We start from the raw sequence: 20,231 nt of genomic DNA, 5'->3' as shown, positions 1-20,231 counted from the left end.
TGTCACCACTCTGCACACTCAGTGTTTTTCTTTGTTTAATATTTTTTACTGTGGTCAGGTACTCATGTGCCGCTTTGTATTTTTACCACTGAATACCATAGTCTGGTGAGCGGAGTCAGTACGTATTGTCGTGGTCATATCTGCAAGCAAAGAGCCCGGGTTCAACTCCCACCACCTGCTGTAGTGCTCTTGAGCCATGTATTTAATTGAACTGGTACACTAAAAATTAACCTAGTGCAAAAAAGGGTAAATCATTGTATGTTTCTTTCAATCTAATTAACTAAAGGAACCTGTTGCTCTTTAATTTCTCTCAAATTAGTAAATTCCTCAACCTGCAGACAGAACCAACACCAGAAATCCTTTTGACACTTTTTTCTTTAAATTCAAATTCACTTTTACCGCTAATCCACAACCAACAAACGCGTAATACAGCTGTCCCTCCATTTATTCACAAGCTTCATTCTGTAAAAACCCCAGATGAAGCAACAATAAGCAAAAAAAAAACTACAAAATGTTTTTTCTAACTTCAAAATTAAAATTTTTTAATAATCTGTCATTTCAGCAGCCTCGTAATCAATCCCAACAGTTGACTGATTCATCCTACAAGTGTCTGCAGTTTTCTGGACTCTTTCAACTTTCTTTAGAATTCACACAGTGAGAATGTTAATGATAGACATCCTGTGGTTTATTTATAGGTTAGGCTGTAAAGTTATAATATACAAAAAGTTGACTTTTTAATTTTTATTAGCTTCAAACAACATTTTACATTAGTACTAAAACGAAATAAAATTCAAGAACTCCTATTCAATCCTGACTGTTGACTGATTCATCCATGAAAATCTGAGGGTTCCTCATATTGTAATTGATCACAGACACTCTCGAACCCCAGACACGAGCTGTAAACACTGTGGAGGGCAGCTGAATGAAGGTGGTCCCACTTTGCTGGGTACTGTTTTGGTGCGTTTTACTACCAACAAACAAACACGGGTGGTTTTGCTCTGCAACAGACAGCAATTTTAGGATAACGTAAGCCAAGAACATGCAAATAAGTAAGGAATCTGGGAAATGTTTGTATCTTCAAAAATCAGTAATGGAAACATTCATAACACAAGGAGTCAAGGAGGTGAATTTGGCAGAACTGGTCCACCACTGTAGTACTACATTACACAGCGGTAAAAACTTGGGGCCTCGGGAGCAGCTGGATGACGCATCACTTCGGATCGCAGTGCTCGTCATTAGAGGCCTGCAATGGCAGGCAAATCGCCGCTTTCCACAGATGAATCTAAAAGATATCATACCCCTACTTTCAGTGTCAGTTAACACGTTGCTGGTAGGTGGTAACACTTAATTTAAGAGTTAAGCAGGTGGTAATTCTTGTTATTTCAACTACTTAGAGCTGTGGGGTGATGCAAAATTGTGTAACAGTAATACAAAGACTGATAGCAACTACTGATCAAAGAATAAAATGTTTTATTTTAGAATATTTTAACATGTTCTCTAGGTTTACACTGGTTAGTGATACAAAAATCAAAATATCACTTAAGTATTAATAACCAAGTCACTAACTCATTAACCAAGTAACTGGTAATATTGCTAACAAGCACTACACCAACAAGGACACAGAAAAACAGAATTCACAATATAAAAAGTGTTAAATCAGACTATATCTTCAGGGTCAAAAAGCAACAATTACACTTCAGTGGTATACACTTGATTTATCATACTGTAGGTGTGAAAAGGGAGGGGACTCCCCGCCCCCCCCATTTCTGTACAAATCAAGAACTATTAATACTGTTTTTGACTCCCCCGTATCAAATGAGTTGTTATGCCACTGGTACTGTACAATACATAGTGACACTGTAAACCCACACAAAATGTGAAAGCGAAACCGAATTTGAAGAGAGACGAAAAGGAGGATTACCATATGGGTAAAACAGTACAGTGAACATGGATAGTTTTTTGAAAAAACCTGGAATTTCTCCCACAGTCTGACATGCGTTTCAGGTGAACTGGGGAATCTTCATTGCTCATATTGTGCGTGTGTTACATTGCTCTATAAAAAATAGAAATTTACCACCATCCATGCAAGGAATGACTAGAGAGAGTAGGGCAAGAGAAAAGCATGTTTCTTTTCCCATGCCACATCACAGAGACTTGGAGAAGGAGCGTTGTGAAGACGACTTTCTGTAACTGTTGCTTATTTTAAGTTGTGTCTAATGGCGTGCAGCTCACACCCCCTCCTCGCCTCCCTTTCTTGCCCAGTCGTTTCGCCCCGAGTTTCTCCTTTTCTGTGGTCTTGGTCCCACAGCCTGCACAGAGACTCACTGTCCCTGGGGTTTGATCCCAGAAAGTGCAGCTGGACACTGGGCTTCAAAGACACCCTTGTTGCACCCAAGACAGACAGCGTGGGGGAGAAGACACTGGGGCTCTGGGTGCGAGGATCAGATTACAAGGCTGTAAATTCAGGTGCTTCTGTGTCACTAAGGTCCCTCAGCTATTATGGGTGTGCACTGATACAGAATATCGGTAGTGACTCAGATTTACTCAAGTATTTAATCACTTGTTTGCTTTGTTCCACCGATTACATTAATATGTAATTTCTTATGCAAATGTGCTTTATGTGATAGCTTGTCTTTATAACCTTGTGGGTGCACTCTGAGTGTGTCTCAAGGACAATATAATGTACCTCAGGGGTGTAACAACTTGCCATGTGTCTTGGGGGACTGAAGGACTTTCAACATTTACAATTAGATGACAGTATTCTCTAAAGTTACACTTATCTACCCATTAATATTTCCCCAAAGAGTAAGCATTGGGGGACGAATGAGGCCTGCTTGAACAATGGGTTTGAGCTCACCTCCTTGTATACCCTGGTGCGTGTTACACCAATGTGCATGTCTGCTCCTCCACGGTGTTTCACTGCAAGGTAATATTGTTGTATTGACCAGGTATGTTACAAGGAATACAAGGAAAGTGACATGGTAGGCACTTGCTCATACATATACAACAAAACATAACTGCATAAAAGTCATAAAGCAACACATTTGAATAGAGGTACAATAAATAAATGCTATACAAACACTAAAATTACTGACATAATTAATAATTGCAAACATAGAGTTGATGACACCCATAAATAACAAACAAATGTATTACCTTTGAATAATCACTCTGCACCCAGTTCCAAGGCCCAGTTTAGTCTATCTGTTAGGGTAAATGCATTGATAAGGAACATGATGTGCATTAAAAAGTGCACTTCAAAAGCAAAGTTCACAACAAACCAGCGTGCGATACACGAAACGGGTGAGTAAAAACTCGACAACAACTCAGTTAAAATTTGTAAATTACGGCCTGGATTAATAGCAAGAAAAGGAGGAAGTAGAAATGAAGGGGAGGTTATTGGACACAAATGGCGCTCCCGCCAAAAGCTGCAATGGCGGGCTGGAGCACTTCGCGAGCGACAGCACGAGCCCAGGCAGAAGTGGTCGTTGGCGCTTCGCAGTGTGGGGAGATGGTGCTAACTGACTAGCTGGCTAAGCTAACCGCGAGTGGACGCTCACGCTGCAGACAGTCCGAATTACCGACAAAAAGCCGCAGAAAGTACGATATAGTAATGTGTTTCAATTGATTTTAGTTGAAAATCAAGACCGAACACAAATTTAATGACTGTTAGAGGCAAATACCCCATCGTTTTCATAAATTAACTTCTTAGCCGCGGCAGGTGGCGCCTCGCGCGCTTATAAGAAAAGGAAGAAAAAAAAAAAAAAACAGCGGGACGTTGCGGCTTTTTCCGGAATACGATCCACGGTGCTTTTCCAGCAGGTTCCTCCCGCAGTTATCGCTAGCGTGGTGGTGGTGGTGTCGGGGACAGTTTGCGGTGTTGTCTTTGTTTCTCTTTGTGCCCGCATCGCCATCGGCCATGCTGGACTCCCCCGAGAACCGCTCGCACGTCGCCGCCGTCCTGGGCGCCTTGAAGGAGGCCGGAGTCCGCGTAAAACACTGGAAAAGCGCCGGCAAACAGCCACAGGTGCCTCACTTCACTACTACAACACTGTCGATATCAATAGTAACCCTAATCCTAACAGTAATGATCATGTTGAAGACACTGCTCTCCTCATCACTCATCTTCATCGCTCTCTTCGCCTCTCGCTGTGTGTGACCTCGATCTCTTACACACTTTGGGGCCCCTGAGCAGAAACGAGTAACACTTTTAAACTTTTCGGGGCGCGAGACTCTTCTCAATCATGTCTACTCCAGTCGCACGTCACACTTGGGGAGAAAAACATCTGCTAAACGAGCGAATGTATACTTAAACCATCTCCTGGCCAATATTTTTTGTTAATTTATTTCTTTAAAAAATTATTTTTCTTAGTTGAGCGCTGCTGGTCATCTCCTGCAGAAATCATGTCTTGAACAGTGACTGTATGGGACTCTTGCATTTTCTTCTTTAGAAGATCTGCAGTTTTATATAATGTTGTGCACTGTTCTCTTGTCTCCATCAGGAGAGTCCATGCACCTCCTTTGCCTTTGGTCGTAGCTTGGATTCTCTGCCACAGTGTCATTTACCAGAGTTGGGGGGTATGATACCACAGTATGTATGAACTCTCTGAACATCAGCCTAATATTTGCATTATTAGCTTAAATCAAGTAATACACTAGGTTAGAATATTTCCCAGTAGGACTGTAAAATCAAATCTGTTCAGAACTTTTTTGTAGGTGATTTCTCAAGAATACATGAGGAAACCACCTTATGTTTGCTTCCGTTGATCATCACATGTTGTCACTGTGCATCTTCGGTTGTTCAGTGCTCTCACTTAAGTTTCTTTCAAGAGCTCTTATCTAAAAAAGATTGTTGAAAAGCATGTGTTTTATGAGACCTTGTTTGCACGTGAAATCTGATTTTTAAGATTAATGATAATAACTTGTTACGATTCTGGAGTGAAACTTTGCCATTTTATATAATGTCAATCGGACTGTTAAGTAGATTCTTAAAGTTCAGAATTTAACCGTATTTTTTTTTGGGTCTCAGGTTCTTGGTGGATGCCTGTGAATTTTTATCTAGACATCTGCACACGGAGGGTCTCTTCAGGAAGACTGGATCCCTGAGTCGCATCCGCTCTCTTAGGGTAAAACGATATGGGAGGACGGCTTTGGATGCGTTGAACAAGTAGGCCAGAAGATGAGTATGGTGGTGAACACAAGATAGCAGTGAAAGATTTTGGACTTGTGTATTTAATATCTTGGCTGTAATCACACTTCTTCCTGTATTTGCTGCGCCACTGCACGTTCCGCGCATGTCTGATTTATTAGAACTCTTACTGTTTCATTGACTAACAGTCTTAAGCAATAATGCTGACTAAATTGCACAACACAGGAAGGTCTGTGTTCACTGACATTTGAACAGTCTGAATAAAAGGTGATGAGTGAAACCACTCTCCTTCGGGTTCATAAATGTGCAATTTCTTTTTCACAACTTCTGACATAGATATAGGACAGGAAGACCCTTTAATATCTTGTATTGCACTGTAATAATTTCCAAAACCTAATTTTTGTGAATCATAGAAATGTGGGGGGATAAAAAGCCCCCCCCTCAGAAGCCCTGTGCTCTCTGTCTCTTCTGTTCAGGTGGCTCTGGAGCAGGGAGAACTTGTCTTCTCCCTTCCGTTTTCTGCAGCCTTGCAGCCTTGTGATGTGGCCACCTTACTCAAACAGTTCTTACGGGAGCTTCCATGTCCACTCATTCCATCTGAGCTGCAAGGGCCTCTCTGCCGTGCTCAGAGTTTAGGGCCCGAGGGCTTTCTTGTCGGAGGCAGAGATGGCGCGACTCTGTTGATCACCACGTTGTTTCCACCGTCTCATGCTCGTGCTCTTAGGTACCTCTGCATCTTCTTGAAGAACACTGCCAAGAGGTTAGCATGCATGACTTTTCTCTTTCCCTGCACCTCTGTGAATGCGGTTTCCTAAGAATTGTAACTTCTTACCAGATGCAGTGAAAATCGTATGACGGTGGGCAGCCTAGCCCTTGTCATTGCCCCTAACTTGTTGCACTGTCCACCTGGAGGCTTCAAACTGACTGCAGGCACAGAGAAGTTGTTGGATCGACAGGCAGAGGTTGTCCGAGTGCTTATTGAACATGCTGATCGCATTGGTAATGCCGAAAAACAAATTTTAAGCAGTGATTACTAAAATAGAAAAGGGTTTGGTGTAATCATTGGTTTTGCTCTTTATTCTTTCCAATGGTTGGGGGGGGGAATCCTAGGAATTGTTCCTGCGGTCCTTATGAATTCAGTGGCAGAGGATGGTGCCACAACACCCCCTGCAGATGGAGTTGGATTCCCGGAGAAGGCAAGACTCAGAGTATACAGAAGCTTTAGACGCCAAAGGAGGCGCAGCGTGGGAGGTGCTTCAAAGCGTTACCTAAGTTGGAGGGATGGCGTTAGTTTGTGGTCTATGCACTTTATTTGTAACAGTAGGCCACTTTGTATTGTTATGAATTCTTGTTAATTTCTTTTTGTTGTTGTCTTGTTGGTTACCCCAGAGATGTTTGTTGAGGCATTTAGCAAACTGAAGACAGGTCGCACAACCAGTGGCCCCTTTCACCTCACAGAGAGCATGTTGGGTAAAGAAAACTTATTGTAATATATTTTAGGCTGTGACTATTTTAAATGTGAAAGTTTCAGTTGATTGTAGTCTACAACGGTTCAGGCAAGAGTTCAGTATTTTGAAAGTTACTGCTTTAATGTACTAATGAAATGACTCACAATGCGGTCTGGCTGAGTTAGCATTGTATAGTTCCTCACAGTATATTCTACCGCACCAGACCAGCAGACCCCTCCTTTACCACCTCCTCCCTATACCACCAAAAGAAAGTCTACAGAGGACACAGTCCCAGAGGTAGAAGGCTCAGCTAAAAAGAGGTGTTTATTTTTCCAGAGTGCAGTTCTTATGGTTTTATTGTGTTATTTCAAATTGAACTATCTTTTGCCTTTAACTTTTCAGCAGTCATTCAGCTTTTACCATTATTTTTTTAATGCATGTGCTACTACAGAAGGTCAATCCATGATCTTAGAGAAGATAACAAGTGCGTCACTCCATCTTCTTGCCATGGTTAGTTGTTTTCCTGATGTTGTTGGTCATTTGTACTATATTTGAAAAGTGTGGATTTGTTCAGATGGGCTGATTTCTGCCTCCAGGGTCCACAGCAAGTCCAAATGCCACCCCTAGTCCCTCTTATGTCCTTTCTGCGCTGGAGAGCTGTGAGGAACAGGTGTCCTTGGTGCTTCACAGCACATCAGAGAAGAGGAGTGAGAAGAGAGATGCTACAAGATTGCAGAGGTTGTGGCAGCATGGATCAGATCTGTTTAAATGCTGCGGTCTAATTGGAGCTTGTATAGTTTTTGGTGGTAATGGCAAGCTCTGTTTATTTACTTTCCTTCTATGCTATATGGTTCTTTAATGTGCACCAATAACAGCTTTGCTTTTGCTTGCTTGTGCAAGTGTGTGCCCTTTCCTCTACACTATTTGCTTGCATCCTGGAGCAGCAATTGTGTTGTTCCTCAGGTGTGCAACACAGGAGAGTAGAGTGGAGCGGAGACGGCGGTCGCTGCGCTTCTTCACCTTGAGCAGTTGGAGCAGCCCCGTATGTTCTGGCATCTTCTCTGCATGCCTTCACCTGGTCACATCCATCACTGTAGTTCTGCAGTGCGTTTTATCTTCTAATGTGATTTGTTGTTGTTGACCTCGTCGTGGTTACTGCACTCTTGTGCTTTGTGATGGTGTCGTCTTTTAAACTTTCACTTTTGCAGAGCAGCAGCCCTCCCTTCCACATCCTTCCCCTATTGTTGACACCACCCCATGGCTTACCTGAACACTTGTATGTTCACACGCACAGCTGCTTTGTACTGCATGGCAGTACAAAAGAACACTCGCTTGACACCATATGTGCATTAGTGTAAGAGTTCTTGCATCTCTGGGGGCATGAGTACCTACCCTGAGGCTGCGTAAGTAAATTGTAATCCAGTGGAGTGGAGGGGGTTTTTGCATTTTACATAGGCAGTCTCAAGGTGGATTGCATGTGCTGGTGCACGGTCTTTTTACTGACTGTTCGGATATAAAATAACCAGAACACCAGTCTAATTTAGCTTGCTTCATTGCAGAGAATTTCTATTTTCTTCTAACTCTACAGCACTCAGATATATGCCATGCATAAGCACCATTGAACTGCATAACTATTTCCCTGCCCTAATTGATTTACAGAGTACAGATAAGCAAACCATGTGTGAGGTTGACAGTTGCCTGAGTGGTAAAAAGGTGACTGACAGCATGGAGGAGTCACCCAGCTCTGGGGGGGTTAGCCTTTTTGGCACTCCTGTCATTCTGATTGAAGGCCCTGGAGGAGGTTGGCATAATTTTATTCCTGTAATCTGAAAGCCTGTTGCTGTTACTGCATCTACATGGTTGTGTCTTGTACAAATAATGACATTTTTGTTTTTGGTGATGGTGACATCTGAGTTGGGGGAGGGAATGACTTTAAATAGAAATGTAACACAACAAACATTCCTTTGCAGTTAAAAATCATTTAAAGGGGAAAAGCTTAGATATACTTTCGTAGCCCTCACTTTTAAAGTGCATAATGCATTTAATGCATAAATTGTACAAAAGCGTCTGCTAAATGAATAAATGTAAAATATTAAAGTTGATCAGTTTGTTATGCAGGTATATCAGTCACCACTGTAATATTGTTGTGGTTTTCAGTTAGACCTGCTCTGCTGGAATAATAAACTATTATAGAACAATTCATACATCGTGTTTACACGTTCAGTCCCCAGGATTGCTATACTATATACTATAAGAATGCCGTCCCAAACAAAAAACTATCACAGTGTTTGTAAGAGGAGTTCTTTGAATAATTTGGGTTAATGTTTTTGGCTAGCAGTTACTAGTTACTTTACCAGCTTACTTGGGTGTCAAGTTTTCTTAATGGAACATAACAAATGTGTGTCATTCCAGGCTTCAGTGACAGCTGATAGATAATGATCAGCTGCTTGAACTGTCATTCCTAACTTGAGCTAATTTGATGCCACAGTTCTGATCTGTGTAATAGTAATATGTCTGAGGTGTTGATTTGGGTCTGCTAACGGCCAGACTTTTGTGTTTTAACTTTCTGTTTCACATTTGCTCACATCAAGACCCTTAGCAGTTAATTAACATGGACTGCTGCAGTGTATAGTTCTTTGACTGTTTCCAAGTGTTTAAATATGACATCTCTTTTCCGCTGGTGGTTTTGCAAACCCTTTCTCATGTCACCCTAAGCTTGGCTATGCGACTTTTTTGCAGTGTTAGTGGGACGTGAAGTGGAGGATGACCCTGATCTGCTGAACTGCAGCTTTGCAGAAGAGCCCTATAATTTCCTGCCCTCAAACACTTTGGTGGCCCCTGGGAAACCACCTGATGAAACTGAAGCAAAGACTGGGTTAGAGAATGGGCCAGAGGATGGGAAAGCCAGAGAGCATTCTATGGCAGCGGAGATTAAAGGGGAGGAAGAACGAAGGGTGGAGGCAGACAAGGTGAATCACCAGAGGACTACTGATGAGGTGACAAAAGTTCCAGTGGCAGAAGTAGAACAGAGGTCACGCGAGGACTATTCAGAACAGGGGGGCACAGGAGAGACTCAGCAAGTTGTAAATATTTATCACAAGGTCAGTCAAAGCTATCGGCCGCCACGTCGATCCATCAGCCTGCCTGAGGTTACTACAAAACAAGAGGATGGTCAAGAGGAGGTGGATGAGGGTGGAGGAGAAATGATTAATGTTGAATTTTTTCGAGATTCCTGCTCCGTACTAGAGAATGTTGGGGGGAGTGCAGAGCAGGCTTGGAACAGCAGGGAAGCTATGACAAAAGAACACATGGAAGTTGGGGAGGGCGAGAGGGAGCTGAAACGATGTGTGGAGACTGAGAAGGATCAGGAAGTTCGGGAGTTGACTGTTAGAGCACAAGGGAAAGTGGAGGAACTGGAGACAGGATTTAAGACGTCCAATCAGCGCATGTCTGTGGCGGAGAGGGTGCGGCGCTTCAACATGCTGTCGGCATTTCTGAAGGTCTCACGGGCCCCATCCCTGTTGTCCACAGCTCAGAAGCATAGCGTCCCTCACGAGCTACATGGAACAGGTGCTCCAAGGACTACAGTACGTCTGCGGCGGCAGGGGGCACGCCGCTTCAGCCGCTCCATCAGTCATGAGGGTGTTTCCTCTTTGCTGCAGAGACAGAGCATGGTGAAGCAGCCCCAGCAGAGCCTGCCTTGTCACAAGGTTTGTGGGCAAGGGAAGCCCAAAAAGCTATCTCAGAACCCTCAGCAGCAGCCCAGGTTTTCGCTTGATCACTCTCAGGGACATGGCTACCAGTTTCGGTGCAGGCAACAGCCGAAAAACCACAGGGAGAAGCCTCGGTGTATGGGGCATCTAGAAAGAGGGTGGGATCCACCCTGCAGGCATTCAGGAGAAATGCTGCAAGGGCACATGCTAGAGGAACCTCAGTGTCATTGCAAGCTGCGAGAACAAGGGAAGGTACAGCATCAGCAAGATGAGCAGGAGGTGGACCTACATGAGCTGCTAGAACTCAAACTACAGCTAGAGGAGTCGGAGGTACAACCAAGGAGCAAGACTGAGGTGCTGCTGAAGCAGGAGTCGCAGTCCCAGCTGGACCAAGATGTTTTGTGTCTGGCCTCAATTGCTCCCACACAGGAGCCCCTGGAGCAAGTCGCACCTCTGTTGGTCTTCTCCCCTTCTGTCCTTCTCCAGCATCCTCAAGATGTGTGTGCACAAAGAGAGCCCAGCATCAGTCCATACACCTCTTCATGTTTGAGCCAGAGCCAGACCGCTCCCCCTGACCCAGACATGTGCTCCGCCCCACAAATGAACCCACATGGTGGCTGCCCCCTGCAGATTAGCACACAGATTGACTTCACACCCCCTCTGTCTGGAGGTCACTTGATCGATACTGAAGGCAAGGGACCTGATGGAGCCACGGTCTCCTCATCGGCCTTAGAGAGCCATTCCTCTGGCACAAGGAGGCGATACAGAGACTCTCCCCGTTGGCCCCTTCCTGAGGTGCACATTGTCACTTGGACCCCCGTACAGCTCTGAACACCCTGTTGTGGAAATGTAAAGGCACAAATGTCTCCTGGAGGCTGGCTGAGAACAAGACCAGTTCCACATGCAGCTTCTGGGTCAGTATCTTGGATGGCTTATACATCCTGAGCTATAGGAAAAGACATTCATTCAATATGAATACATATGCTAATACAAGTGACTTATGAACTTCATGCTGTTTAAAAATGTCATTTGTTTTCAGGGTTTTCATGTTTTGTCATATACTTGTATTAAATTTTATTGCTATGTTTTTGTATGTTCTTAAATTACATAAACCTTTGTTCTTAATAAAATGAGTGCTTTAAACATTTTTTTTTGTTTGTTTCATTATTAAGAATGAAATGTTAAGCGGGAACTAAAAACAGTACAAATCTGTTTTTCCAGAAGTCCACTTGTTCATGCTGTTGCAGAAAAGACCACCTCCTCAAACAGCTGGAGTTAAGGCAAAATCATCAACTCCTGTCAGGTTAGAAATGGCCAGACTTCTGTGAGACCACGAGAAATATTGATATTGCATTTAGGATATGTTTTTCGTTTACTTTTGTCATGCAATGACCTAAGTAAATAGGGTCCCCTGTACAGGTGTCTAACAGACTACAATAGTTTTTTTTCAGCAAAGACTAATTTCTTTTATAAAAAATGTCTTCAGCCAATAACCCCTTCAAACTTTCCACAACTTTTTCTTCCTTTTTCCTCCTCTTCCCTTTTCCATTTTTGCTGCTGATGATTTTGCCTAGTTATGTAGAGACAAAAAGTTGATAGCATCACCTGCAGGTTCTTGACATTCACCAATCACCTATGATCTCCCAGATGGTTACCAGTCTGGATTCAAGACAGACCCTTCAACTGAGACTGTTGACCTTGTAGTATTGGAAAGTCTCAGAACTGGTCTCCGTATCTCCCTTCTGCAGCATTTGACACTGTCACCCATCAGGTCCTTCTTTCCTGTCTTGGATGGATTGTAATCATGTTGGCAACACTGAAATGATCTGAGTCTTACCTGTTGGGTAGATCATACCCAGTGGTCTGGAGTGGCTCCCTGTCTTCAGCTTGGTCTCTCTTAACTGGTGTTTCACAGGGCTCAGTGCTGGGCTTCCTACTCTTCGTCTCCTCCACAGTTTCTCTTGGTACTGACTGTCAGAGCTTCTTTTATCACTGCTATGCTGCTGATACCCAACTGCTCTTTTCCCCCTGCAGCAACATACATAACCCCTTATGTCACTGATTACAACTCAGCCTCTCCAGAACAGATCCTCCACCTCCCAGAAGGTCCGTCCACCTGTGGGGAACTCTGTCCAACTGGACAACTTGCTCATTTGACCTGCATCATCAGTTAAGAGCCTAGGGCTAACAATTAACTCACGTCTGCTTTTTACAGCATGTTGAAGCCTTTTCTTTTCTCTGAGTTGTACATCACCGTGGAGGGAAAGTGCTACATAAATTCATATAAATGCTGTCTAGTAATTTACTGCGCAATAAATTAAAGCCAGTTGATGCTTAGACCTCCAAGGGTGGAAGAGGTGGGGGAAAATATTGAGGGACCACCAGTGACAAAATGGGAGGGGGGGGTCCCATAACACCAACTATAGACATGGCTCTCTCCAACTAAAAGATACATGGGGGACAGAATACTCTCCATACATTCTGTAGATGCAGGGGCAGCTGGTAGTGTGGTTAGAGCTGCTGCCCTTGCACTCTAAGCTCACAGGTTCAAATCCCAGCCCCAGCTGTGGTACCATTGAACAAGGTACTTACCCTGAATTGCTCTAGTAGAATTACCCAGCTGTATAAATGGGTAAGTAGCTTGACATTGTAAGTGCTGTTGGAGAAACATATCAGCTAAATGAATAAATGTAGATATATGTGGTTGCTAAGAGTCAGTATGAACTCAAGGGCAGTTAAAAATATGGGAGGAGGTGTTTTTCTCAAGCAAAGCAAAGCATCTGCAACTACACCTGTGTGCACACAGTACCATCTAGTGGAGGGAGATGATTTGGGATTTGAACACAGCTCTGTGTGCCTTTAAATTAAATTTCCTTCATTTTGGGCTTAATTGAATTTTCTAGTGCTTGTTTGGGAAGCAGGGATATTTGAGCATGTGCACTGGAGCTGCCCCCAGGCTGCGAGAAATACTCAGAAATTCACTGATGTTTCTGTACATCTGATTTGGTTGCTATGGGAGACAGGAGGGAGATGCTTATTGAGAGATGACACACGGATGAAGATTGCAGAGGTGAGGCAGCCATATTTATACTCTGTGCTGTGTTCTGAAATAGTTTCCCCACAGATTTTATTCAGTTAATGTGGGAGTTTCTCTTATCTGGCCTGCTGTTTTGGGAGCTGAAGGCAGGGCTTGAAAACTTGTAGGAATCTGGCCTCTGAATTGTGTCCATTTAGTAGGGTTTTCATTGAACTGGACACGTTCTGCTAATGTCCGCTTTGACCCTGTCATGTTTAACAATGCTCATGTGAGAAGATCCTGGGTGTTTAAAGCCACTGTTGACTGCTCAGTTTATCATCATACTGTGTGTGGTCTGGGGGCATTCGGTGGTCATAGTAAACCAGGGCAACAGGTGCTGTAGTGGTTAGAACTGGTGCCTTTGACCTAAAGGACTTAGGTTTACATCCCACCTCCTGCTATGGTATTCTGGATAAGGTGCTTCTCTTGAATCTGTAGTAAAGAAACACCCTGCTCGATGAATGGGTAAATCACTGTAAGTAGCATAATATTGCAAGTTGCTTTGGACAAAAGCTGAGTAAATGTAATTCTCTTACAGATTTTTAATGCTTGCACAACTTCCACCTACGGATTTCTAACCGAGATTTAAGTGACCATTTAAGATGATGGGTTAAGACTGGTTCAGAAGGGTCTTGTTGTTAAATTGGTTGCCTCCCCTCTTGGTCTTCCTTCCAGTGTTTGAGATGCTTAAACACATGGTGGGAGTGGCCTGCCTTCTGGACACACCCCCCACTTCCCCTGCTCCCTGCTGAGGAGAGGAGAGGAGAGGAGAGGAGAGAGCTGCTGGGCACAGAGCTGCCGAAGGGCCCATGCTGTCCTCTAGCACACCCACACGCAGAGCCGGATAGCCGCAGCGAGGATCGCGGGAGCGCCACTGCGAGGGGACGGACGGACGGACGCGTTCTCTGAGCCGCCGACACCCATTAGGAGAGAATGGCAGAAGGCGGAGAGGGAGAGGAGGAGATTCAGTTCCTGCGCACAGTGAGTGATGCTGACTTTCCCTATAACTCAAGTTGGCCTGTAAATGAGCTCTACCTTAATGGGGGATCCTGACCAGCTTGAACTCTGGCTTATTGATTATTGGTGATGCAGCCTTTCTGATGGAACATAATTTCGCTCAGTCTGCTTCTTTTGCTGCCTCTGAGTTTCTTCTTCGCGGTGCCATCTTTAGATGAAATGTCAGTGCTTGGGAGCCCCAGCACTTTGCTCAATGATTATGGTGTATTTTAAGCCCTCAATTCCCCAGCTACTTTGTCCTACTTATAGTGTGAAATGGCTCCATTTTGCCTTTGTTTTTAGACCCTGCCATTGTGCAGCCGTGGAAGCCACCTCCTCTTTGTCTTCCTCCTCTCCTGATCTAAAGGTGTTTCACGTGTGCGTCCCTCTCCTAATAAGACAGAGAAGCATCTAGGTGAAGCAAACCTAGATGCATAATTTGGAAGTTGCACTCTGGGTGCGTCACCTGCCCTTGATGGTGCTTGCCTTGCTCGTGAACATGCTCCCCTTGGGTAACCATGCGAAGATGGACAGGGGCGGGTGCATCTGTTGGCATTGTTATCTATTTATACCTCGGCAAAGCCGGCTTGTCACCATAAGGAACATAGCAGCCAGTGCACTGGGACAGCTGGGCCCGATATGCACGAGACAGGGAGGTGTCATTGGTGCCTCTCTGTTTCTTACAAGAAACTGAGTGTAAAATAAAAGACTATGTGCAGGTTGAAGTGGTTGGAAGTGTCATTCCGTGCCCTATCTGATGATATGATCACAATAACTAGGGTTCATTTGCTTACATTCATTGGACTGGATCTCTTACTTTCAAAGGTCAGTGTCACAGAAATTCCAGAAGTGCATCGGTAGCGAGCCTTTACATGTGAAACACAGGAGAAAGAAGCACTTCTGCGAAGCATCATTGTGCTAAGTGTACACTTAATTTAAAAGTATAGTACACTACATGTACATCAAAGGAACCTGTGACACACAATTTACAGAATGGATATTGTAAGTCGTTCTTTCTGGTGCTGAATATGTATGTTAAGAAACTGCCACGGACCAAAAATTCTGTCTGGAAGTGAGCAAAAAGGAGCAAGAGTTTAATTCTTATGGCACATGTGAAATGACACTGCCTTTAATACAACTTACATTTATTTATTTATCACACGCTTTTTTATCTCCAAAGCAACTTCCAGCGAACTCTATGTAGTGTTATCAGCCCACACACCTTATTCACCTCAGTGACTTACACTGCTAGTGCTGTACTACACTCTGTGTGTCACTCACACACTAGGGGTGACTTAGTCACCAGTGAACCTGCACAGCATGTCTTTGGACTGTGGGAGGAAACCCACGCAGACAAGGAGAGAACATGCAAACTCCACTCGTGACTAAGCAGGGATCAAACCCACATCCTCTCACACCACCCAGGTGCTATGAGAAAGCAGCACTACTCGCTGTGCCACCATGACTTAGTAGTACCTGTTAAATATTGTAAAAATATAAATAAAGTGTTTATTATCGATTCTGGAAAGTAGCTTCATTCCTAGAATGCATTTTCCACTTGTATATTTCATGTAGATGTACATGACGGTAATCTTTGCGGCATTGTGGTGGCCAGATGTGCATGGAGGCAGGTGGAAGGAGAATGGTCTTAGGTAGTTTCCTCAGTTGCCATCCCCTTGGTTATTGAATTGCATCATTTCTGAATTTATGTGAACGCTCAGATGGTCTAGATGAATTTTTTAATAATGTTGAAGGAAATTGAATGATCAGTTAATATTAATTAATATTACTAAATACATAGCTGTTGGGATATTTTAAAGTGACCTGTAGGAGCAGGTACTCCATTCACAGGCAAGACAGATGACTGTGGATGGTGAAGAGATGGAATGGACCTTGAATCTCCTTCCAAGCACATCCATCTCATAATTGACTGATTCCTAGCAACACAGAGCATTGGAAGTCCTTTAACAGGGTAAAATATTTTGATATTATCTTTGATCAAAATATAGTTTTGCCTCTGTATCTCAGTCCAACCTTGGGAAATCCTTTAATATAGAAACTTGTTAAGCTGTCAAATTTGGATGGTAATTGTTGTGTCTAGCATCGCAGTGTCCCCACTTTACTGTGGCGTGTGGTAAATGCACTGGGACAAGTAGCTGCTTCAGCACTTCATGGAGGCAATCAGAGCACAACTTCTACTCCGGCTTCTTTGAAAGCTGGAAGATAAAAATACTGAGTGAAGGTCCTCGGTCAAAGGGGTTTTATGGACAGTGAGGAGAGTGAATCTGAGTTACCTTCACATGGCTGCTGCTTCCTACAGATCTCAACAAGCCTGGATGGGTGGTCCTTTCTCCTCTGCTACTGCAGGTGAAGAAAACCTGCATTACTGGTCAGTCATGTCCAAGCTGGTGTGTGTGTGTTTCAGCTGAGCAGGTATGGGCCTCTGCCGTGCAGCAGTTTCTTTTTATAGTATTGTTCTATAAGCGTCTGAAAGAGACTCGGGAGGCAGGCGGAGAGACTGTGTCCTACATCCCCCTCCAGGATCAAGGAGAAGGAGAGTATGTGGGTGACTCAGGCATGTGGCTGCTGCCGCCACTGCCATTGTCTTTCAGTAGGAGGGTTTGTGCAGAAGATCCAACTGAAGTGAGGCTCTGGTGAATTAGACACATTTGCTGGTATCCATCCTACTCCCACTTGGACAAAAACAGCAACCCTTTAGGGATCTTTTTTTTTTTTTTTTTTTAAAATTTTTTTCAACTTTTCCAGTGTGTCCAACACCATGGAGCCTGAGCTGTTGTTTCAATGAGTGTAGGTGGACACATACTTAGTCCTAGATCCTGGACTTTGAGTGGTCGATGACAATTTGTGGTGCTGCAGGACTGCGTGTGTGAAACTGCTTTGAGCAGCACAGGGGCCCTTCAATGCTCGGCTCTCTCCTTGTTCAGTCCATACGTCTCAGACTTCAGGCACTGAGTGCTCTCACCTGTGGAAGTTCTGTCAGTTGGGTGTCTCAGGGACAGGCAGCAGGATGGGTACAGGGGCCTAGGTGAAAGACTTTGTGGAGGTGTGCCAACTGAACCACGTGCACGGCACAGACTAAAGACATGCTGGGAGACTTAAAAAGGTCCAAGCGACCTACGAGGAAACTTCTGGAGACCTGCAGATACATGGGGTGCCCTTGGACAACAGGCTGAAGTGGACTTTCACCACTGAGACTGTACAGGAAAGGCCAGAACTGGGATTTACTTCAGGAGGAGGCTTCCATTTTTTGGTGTTAAGGTCCTGGAGGTTGGGCTGGACTTTCTTGAGGATGTGGAACAGAGAAGCGCGACAAAACTCCTGTCCATCATAGAGAGTGACTCTCACCTCCTGCAGACCACCCTGGATTAATGAGTAGCACCTTGAGCAACTCACTGGTCCTGTTGAGCTCTTCTGAGAAGTCATCTGGGGTCAGTCCTGCCATTTGGGCCATTAGGCTCTGTACTGAGTACTCCTTGTTTTGGGGAAATCTTGTCCACTTTACTTGTGTTCTTTTATATCCGTGTCAATGTCCTGTTTACTTCAGCGACATTCCGGTGTCCTCCTTCAATTCCTTTGGGATTAATAAAGGTTTTATTGATTGAATGGCTTTTTTAAATTATAGGGCATTTTGGGCTGTTTGGTGTTCTGAAGGAAGGAAATTCCACTTTTCCAGTCGTGGACCATCTGAAGTTGTTTCCACAGCTGCGGTTTCCCTCACCAGTGATTTTAATAGTAATGTGAACCACATTCTCTTGCACCTCTTCTTTGTGTAGCTATTCCCATGTCCTGAAACTGTTTAATTCCACATATTTGTGTGTGTGTGTGAGCGAGAATAAGCAGCACAACAGTCCTTTTACAGGGCGAACGCAGGCTCCCACAGCTCAGCGTGGAGGTGTTGGAAAGGGCTGTCCGGCGTCTCTGACTCCGAAGTCGATTTTAAACACTGCACACGTCTATATTTACTGAGAGTTGAGATTAACAGGTCTTCACTGAGGCATGGAAGAGCACCTGTTTATTTCAGTCCTTTCGGGAGGAATGACAGCACAGTGTTTGCCTGCTCTCACTGCGCACAGTCAACATGCATGTGTCCTTTCAACAACTGCTACTATCATATACGTTGTTATAAAACTGCTCTTCCGATAATACGCTCTTATTCGTCATGTGATTTGTGTAATAATTTTCATTTTAACTTGAGTTCAGTGAGATGTTTAATATTGATGGTTTGCTTATGGTAAGCCATGGCCGTTATTTAGTGATGGTAATTGTAGTTCGGGTGAAACAATGTGTGGAAATGAAACGTGTGATAGAGTGAGGTTGTGCTAGTGCTGTGTTTGTTTTCTGTTCTGTGGTAAATGGCTGTATTACTGACAGCGAATTTGTAATACACAGCGACTCTTTACTCTTGAGTTGTGCGTGTGTGTGTGTGTGTGTGTGTGTGTGTAACACTACGTGAGGTTTATGTCTCTGTAGAGCAACTTAAAATTGATATGTACCCACCTGTGTCCATGCAGAAATAGTTTTATGATGAACAATTTGCATGGTAAAATTGTAGTGCAGTTCCTCCTTACATGACTGAACTAACAGTAGGGAACCTGTCTTTGCAGTGTATCTTTTCAAAGTTGGTCTTTAACAGTTTGGGTTTCAGTCACTAATGTTAGAAAACAGCACAGTGTTTCCAACACCTCCTTACCAAATCGATTTGTAATAAGAATTATAAATTTTTAAAAATTATTTGTTGTTATTTAACTTTTTTTTTTTTTTTTTTTTTTTTTTTGCAAGTGAATCGCAATTAAGTTGTGTTTTTGACAAATTGCGTTCCACCTTGTCGGTAGTTTTCTTTTTTGAAAATTCTGAAAAATATGATGACAATATAGTTATGCTTTGAACTGTTAGTTAATTCAGTATGTGGTCATCAATATCCGGTCGTGAGGATGAACAAATAGGATGTGTCTTTGTGGAAGTCTGGTATAGACTAGGTACCTGTGTGTGTGTGTGTGTGTGTGTGTGTGTGTGTGTGTGTGTGTGTGTGAGAGAGACAGGCAGCTTTCGAACATTCGGGAAGCTTGTGTGTGGCTTGCTGTCTCTCCTTGCTTTGTCCACAGGCCACCGGGCTCTCAAGTATTTTGCGGTGGTCATCCTGCCTGTGTGACCCCCAAATATGTGCCACACTACTGTGGAAGGAGGGAATGCGTGAGCGGCAGGTGCAGCTGCCTAAAATAGAGGCGGAGAGAAAAGCGAAACGGGGGGTTGGTTGAGGGTTAGAAAGAAAGCAACACTGGTGACTGAGAAGGGCAGTGTGTGTTTGTGTGTGTGTGGGCTCACATCTAGGCACAGGTGGAGAGAGCAAAATACTTAGTGATGTTGGCAGGAAAAAAGTGTACTTGAATACATGAAATGTTCTAAATTGAGCAGCGTGGACAGTCATGTGAGCTGCATCAAAGGTAGCCCCTGAAATCCTGGCTATTTTGGCCTCTCATTCTGCTTTCAGTCAAACCACTTCCCTGTTAGATGTTCACCTTGTACCCTGATTGAAGGACATATCTGGGACAAAAGAGCATAGCAAGAGATGGCTGAAGGGGTGTTACGGACGCTCAGCTCTCTAAAGCACCTCTTGTGCTCCGTTGTGGCTGTAGAGGTGAAACATACCACTTCATCCCATCATGTGTATTGCTTTGAATCCCAGATGGATGAGGCTAAACGCAGGACTTCTGCTACCAGGGATCTGGGTGGATCGCAATGTATTTCAGTAGGTGCCCTGCAGTGAAAAGTTGACGTGTACCGTGTGAAATTGGACAGGTTGGAGAACAAAAACCAGCAAAATCATGTGA

General features: G+C 43.9%; 2 protein-coding genes and 1 long non-coding RNA gene across 4 annotated transcripts in view; 2 read left to right on the top strand and 1 right to left on the bottom strand.

The window, feature by feature from the left end:
- Positions 1–1,682: 1,682 nt before the first annotated feature.
- On the bottom strand, positions 1,683–3,780 carry LOC108924700 (uncharacterized). 2 transcript variants are annotated; one of them, XR_001965327.1, is made up of 4 exons: positions 3,684–3,780; positions 3,157–3,204; positions 2,858–2,919; positions 1,683–2,428 (listed from the first exon to the last, which is right to left on the bottom strand). It is a non-coding gene; the product is annotated as an uncharacterized LOC108924700 (long non-coding RNA). The 2 variants fall into 2 exon arrangements; XR_001965326.1 differs by having other exon boundaries at positions 3,157–3,780.
- Positions 3,781–3,783: 3 nt separating this feature from the next.
- Positions 3,784–11,568, top strand: LOC108924733 (uncharacterized). The gene is made up of 15 exons (XM_018736279.2): positions 3,784–4,027; positions 4,503–4,591; positions 5,030–5,126; positions 5,626–5,909; positions 5,985–6,148; positions 6,260–6,486; positions 6,541–6,619; positions 6,821–6,917; positions 7,049–7,107; positions 7,194–7,335; positions 7,561–7,720; positions 7,806–7,873; positions 8,142–8,398; positions 9,337–11,224; positions 11,532–11,568. Exons 1-14 carry the CDS (start codon positions 3,920–3,922, stop codon positions 11,139–11,141), a joined length of 3,636 nt encoding a protein of 1,211 aa, XP_018591795.2. The 5' UTR covers positions 3,784–3,919; the 3' UTR covers positions 11,142–11,224; positions 11,532–11,568.
- A 2,751-nt stretch (positions 11,569–14,319) lies between these two features.
- Positions 14,320–20,231, top strand: part of LOC108924840 (ryanodine receptor 1-like) — a 74,565-nt gene continuing 68,653 nt past the window's right edge. Inside the window, exon 1 of the mRNA XM_018736447.2 lies at positions 14,320–14,367. Within this exon, the coding sequence (XP_018591963.1) occupies positions 14,320–14,367 (48 nt within the window). The remainder of the gene's footprint in view (positions 14,368–20,231) is intronic.

This window comes from Scleropages formosus, chromosome 3 (assembly GCF_900964775.1).
Source record: "Scleropages formosus chromosome 3, fSclFor1.1, whole genome shotgun sequence".
Taxonomy (NCBI): domain Eukaryota; kingdom Metazoa; phylum Chordata; class Actinopteri; order Osteoglossiformes; family Osteoglossidae; genus Scleropages; species Scleropages formosus.
Note: the sequence above shows the minus strand (reverse complement) of the source record. Positions and strands in the feature narration are given on the sequence as shown.

Excerpts from the sequence above, each read along its gene's own strand:
- LOC108924733 (XM_018736279.2), top strand. The coding sequence starts at position 3,920 with ATGCTGGACTCCCCCGAGAACCGCTCGCACGTCGCCGCCGTCCTGGGC. Across the intron at positions 4,592-5,029 it reads TTGGGGGGTATGATACCACA|GTTCTTGGTGGATGCCTGTG; the intron begins GTATGTATGAAC and ends TTTGGGTCTCAG. Across the intron at positions 5,910-5,984 it reads TTGAAGAACACTGCCAAGAG|ATGCAGTGAAAATCGTATGA; the intron begins GTTAGCATGCAT and ends ACTTCTTACCAG.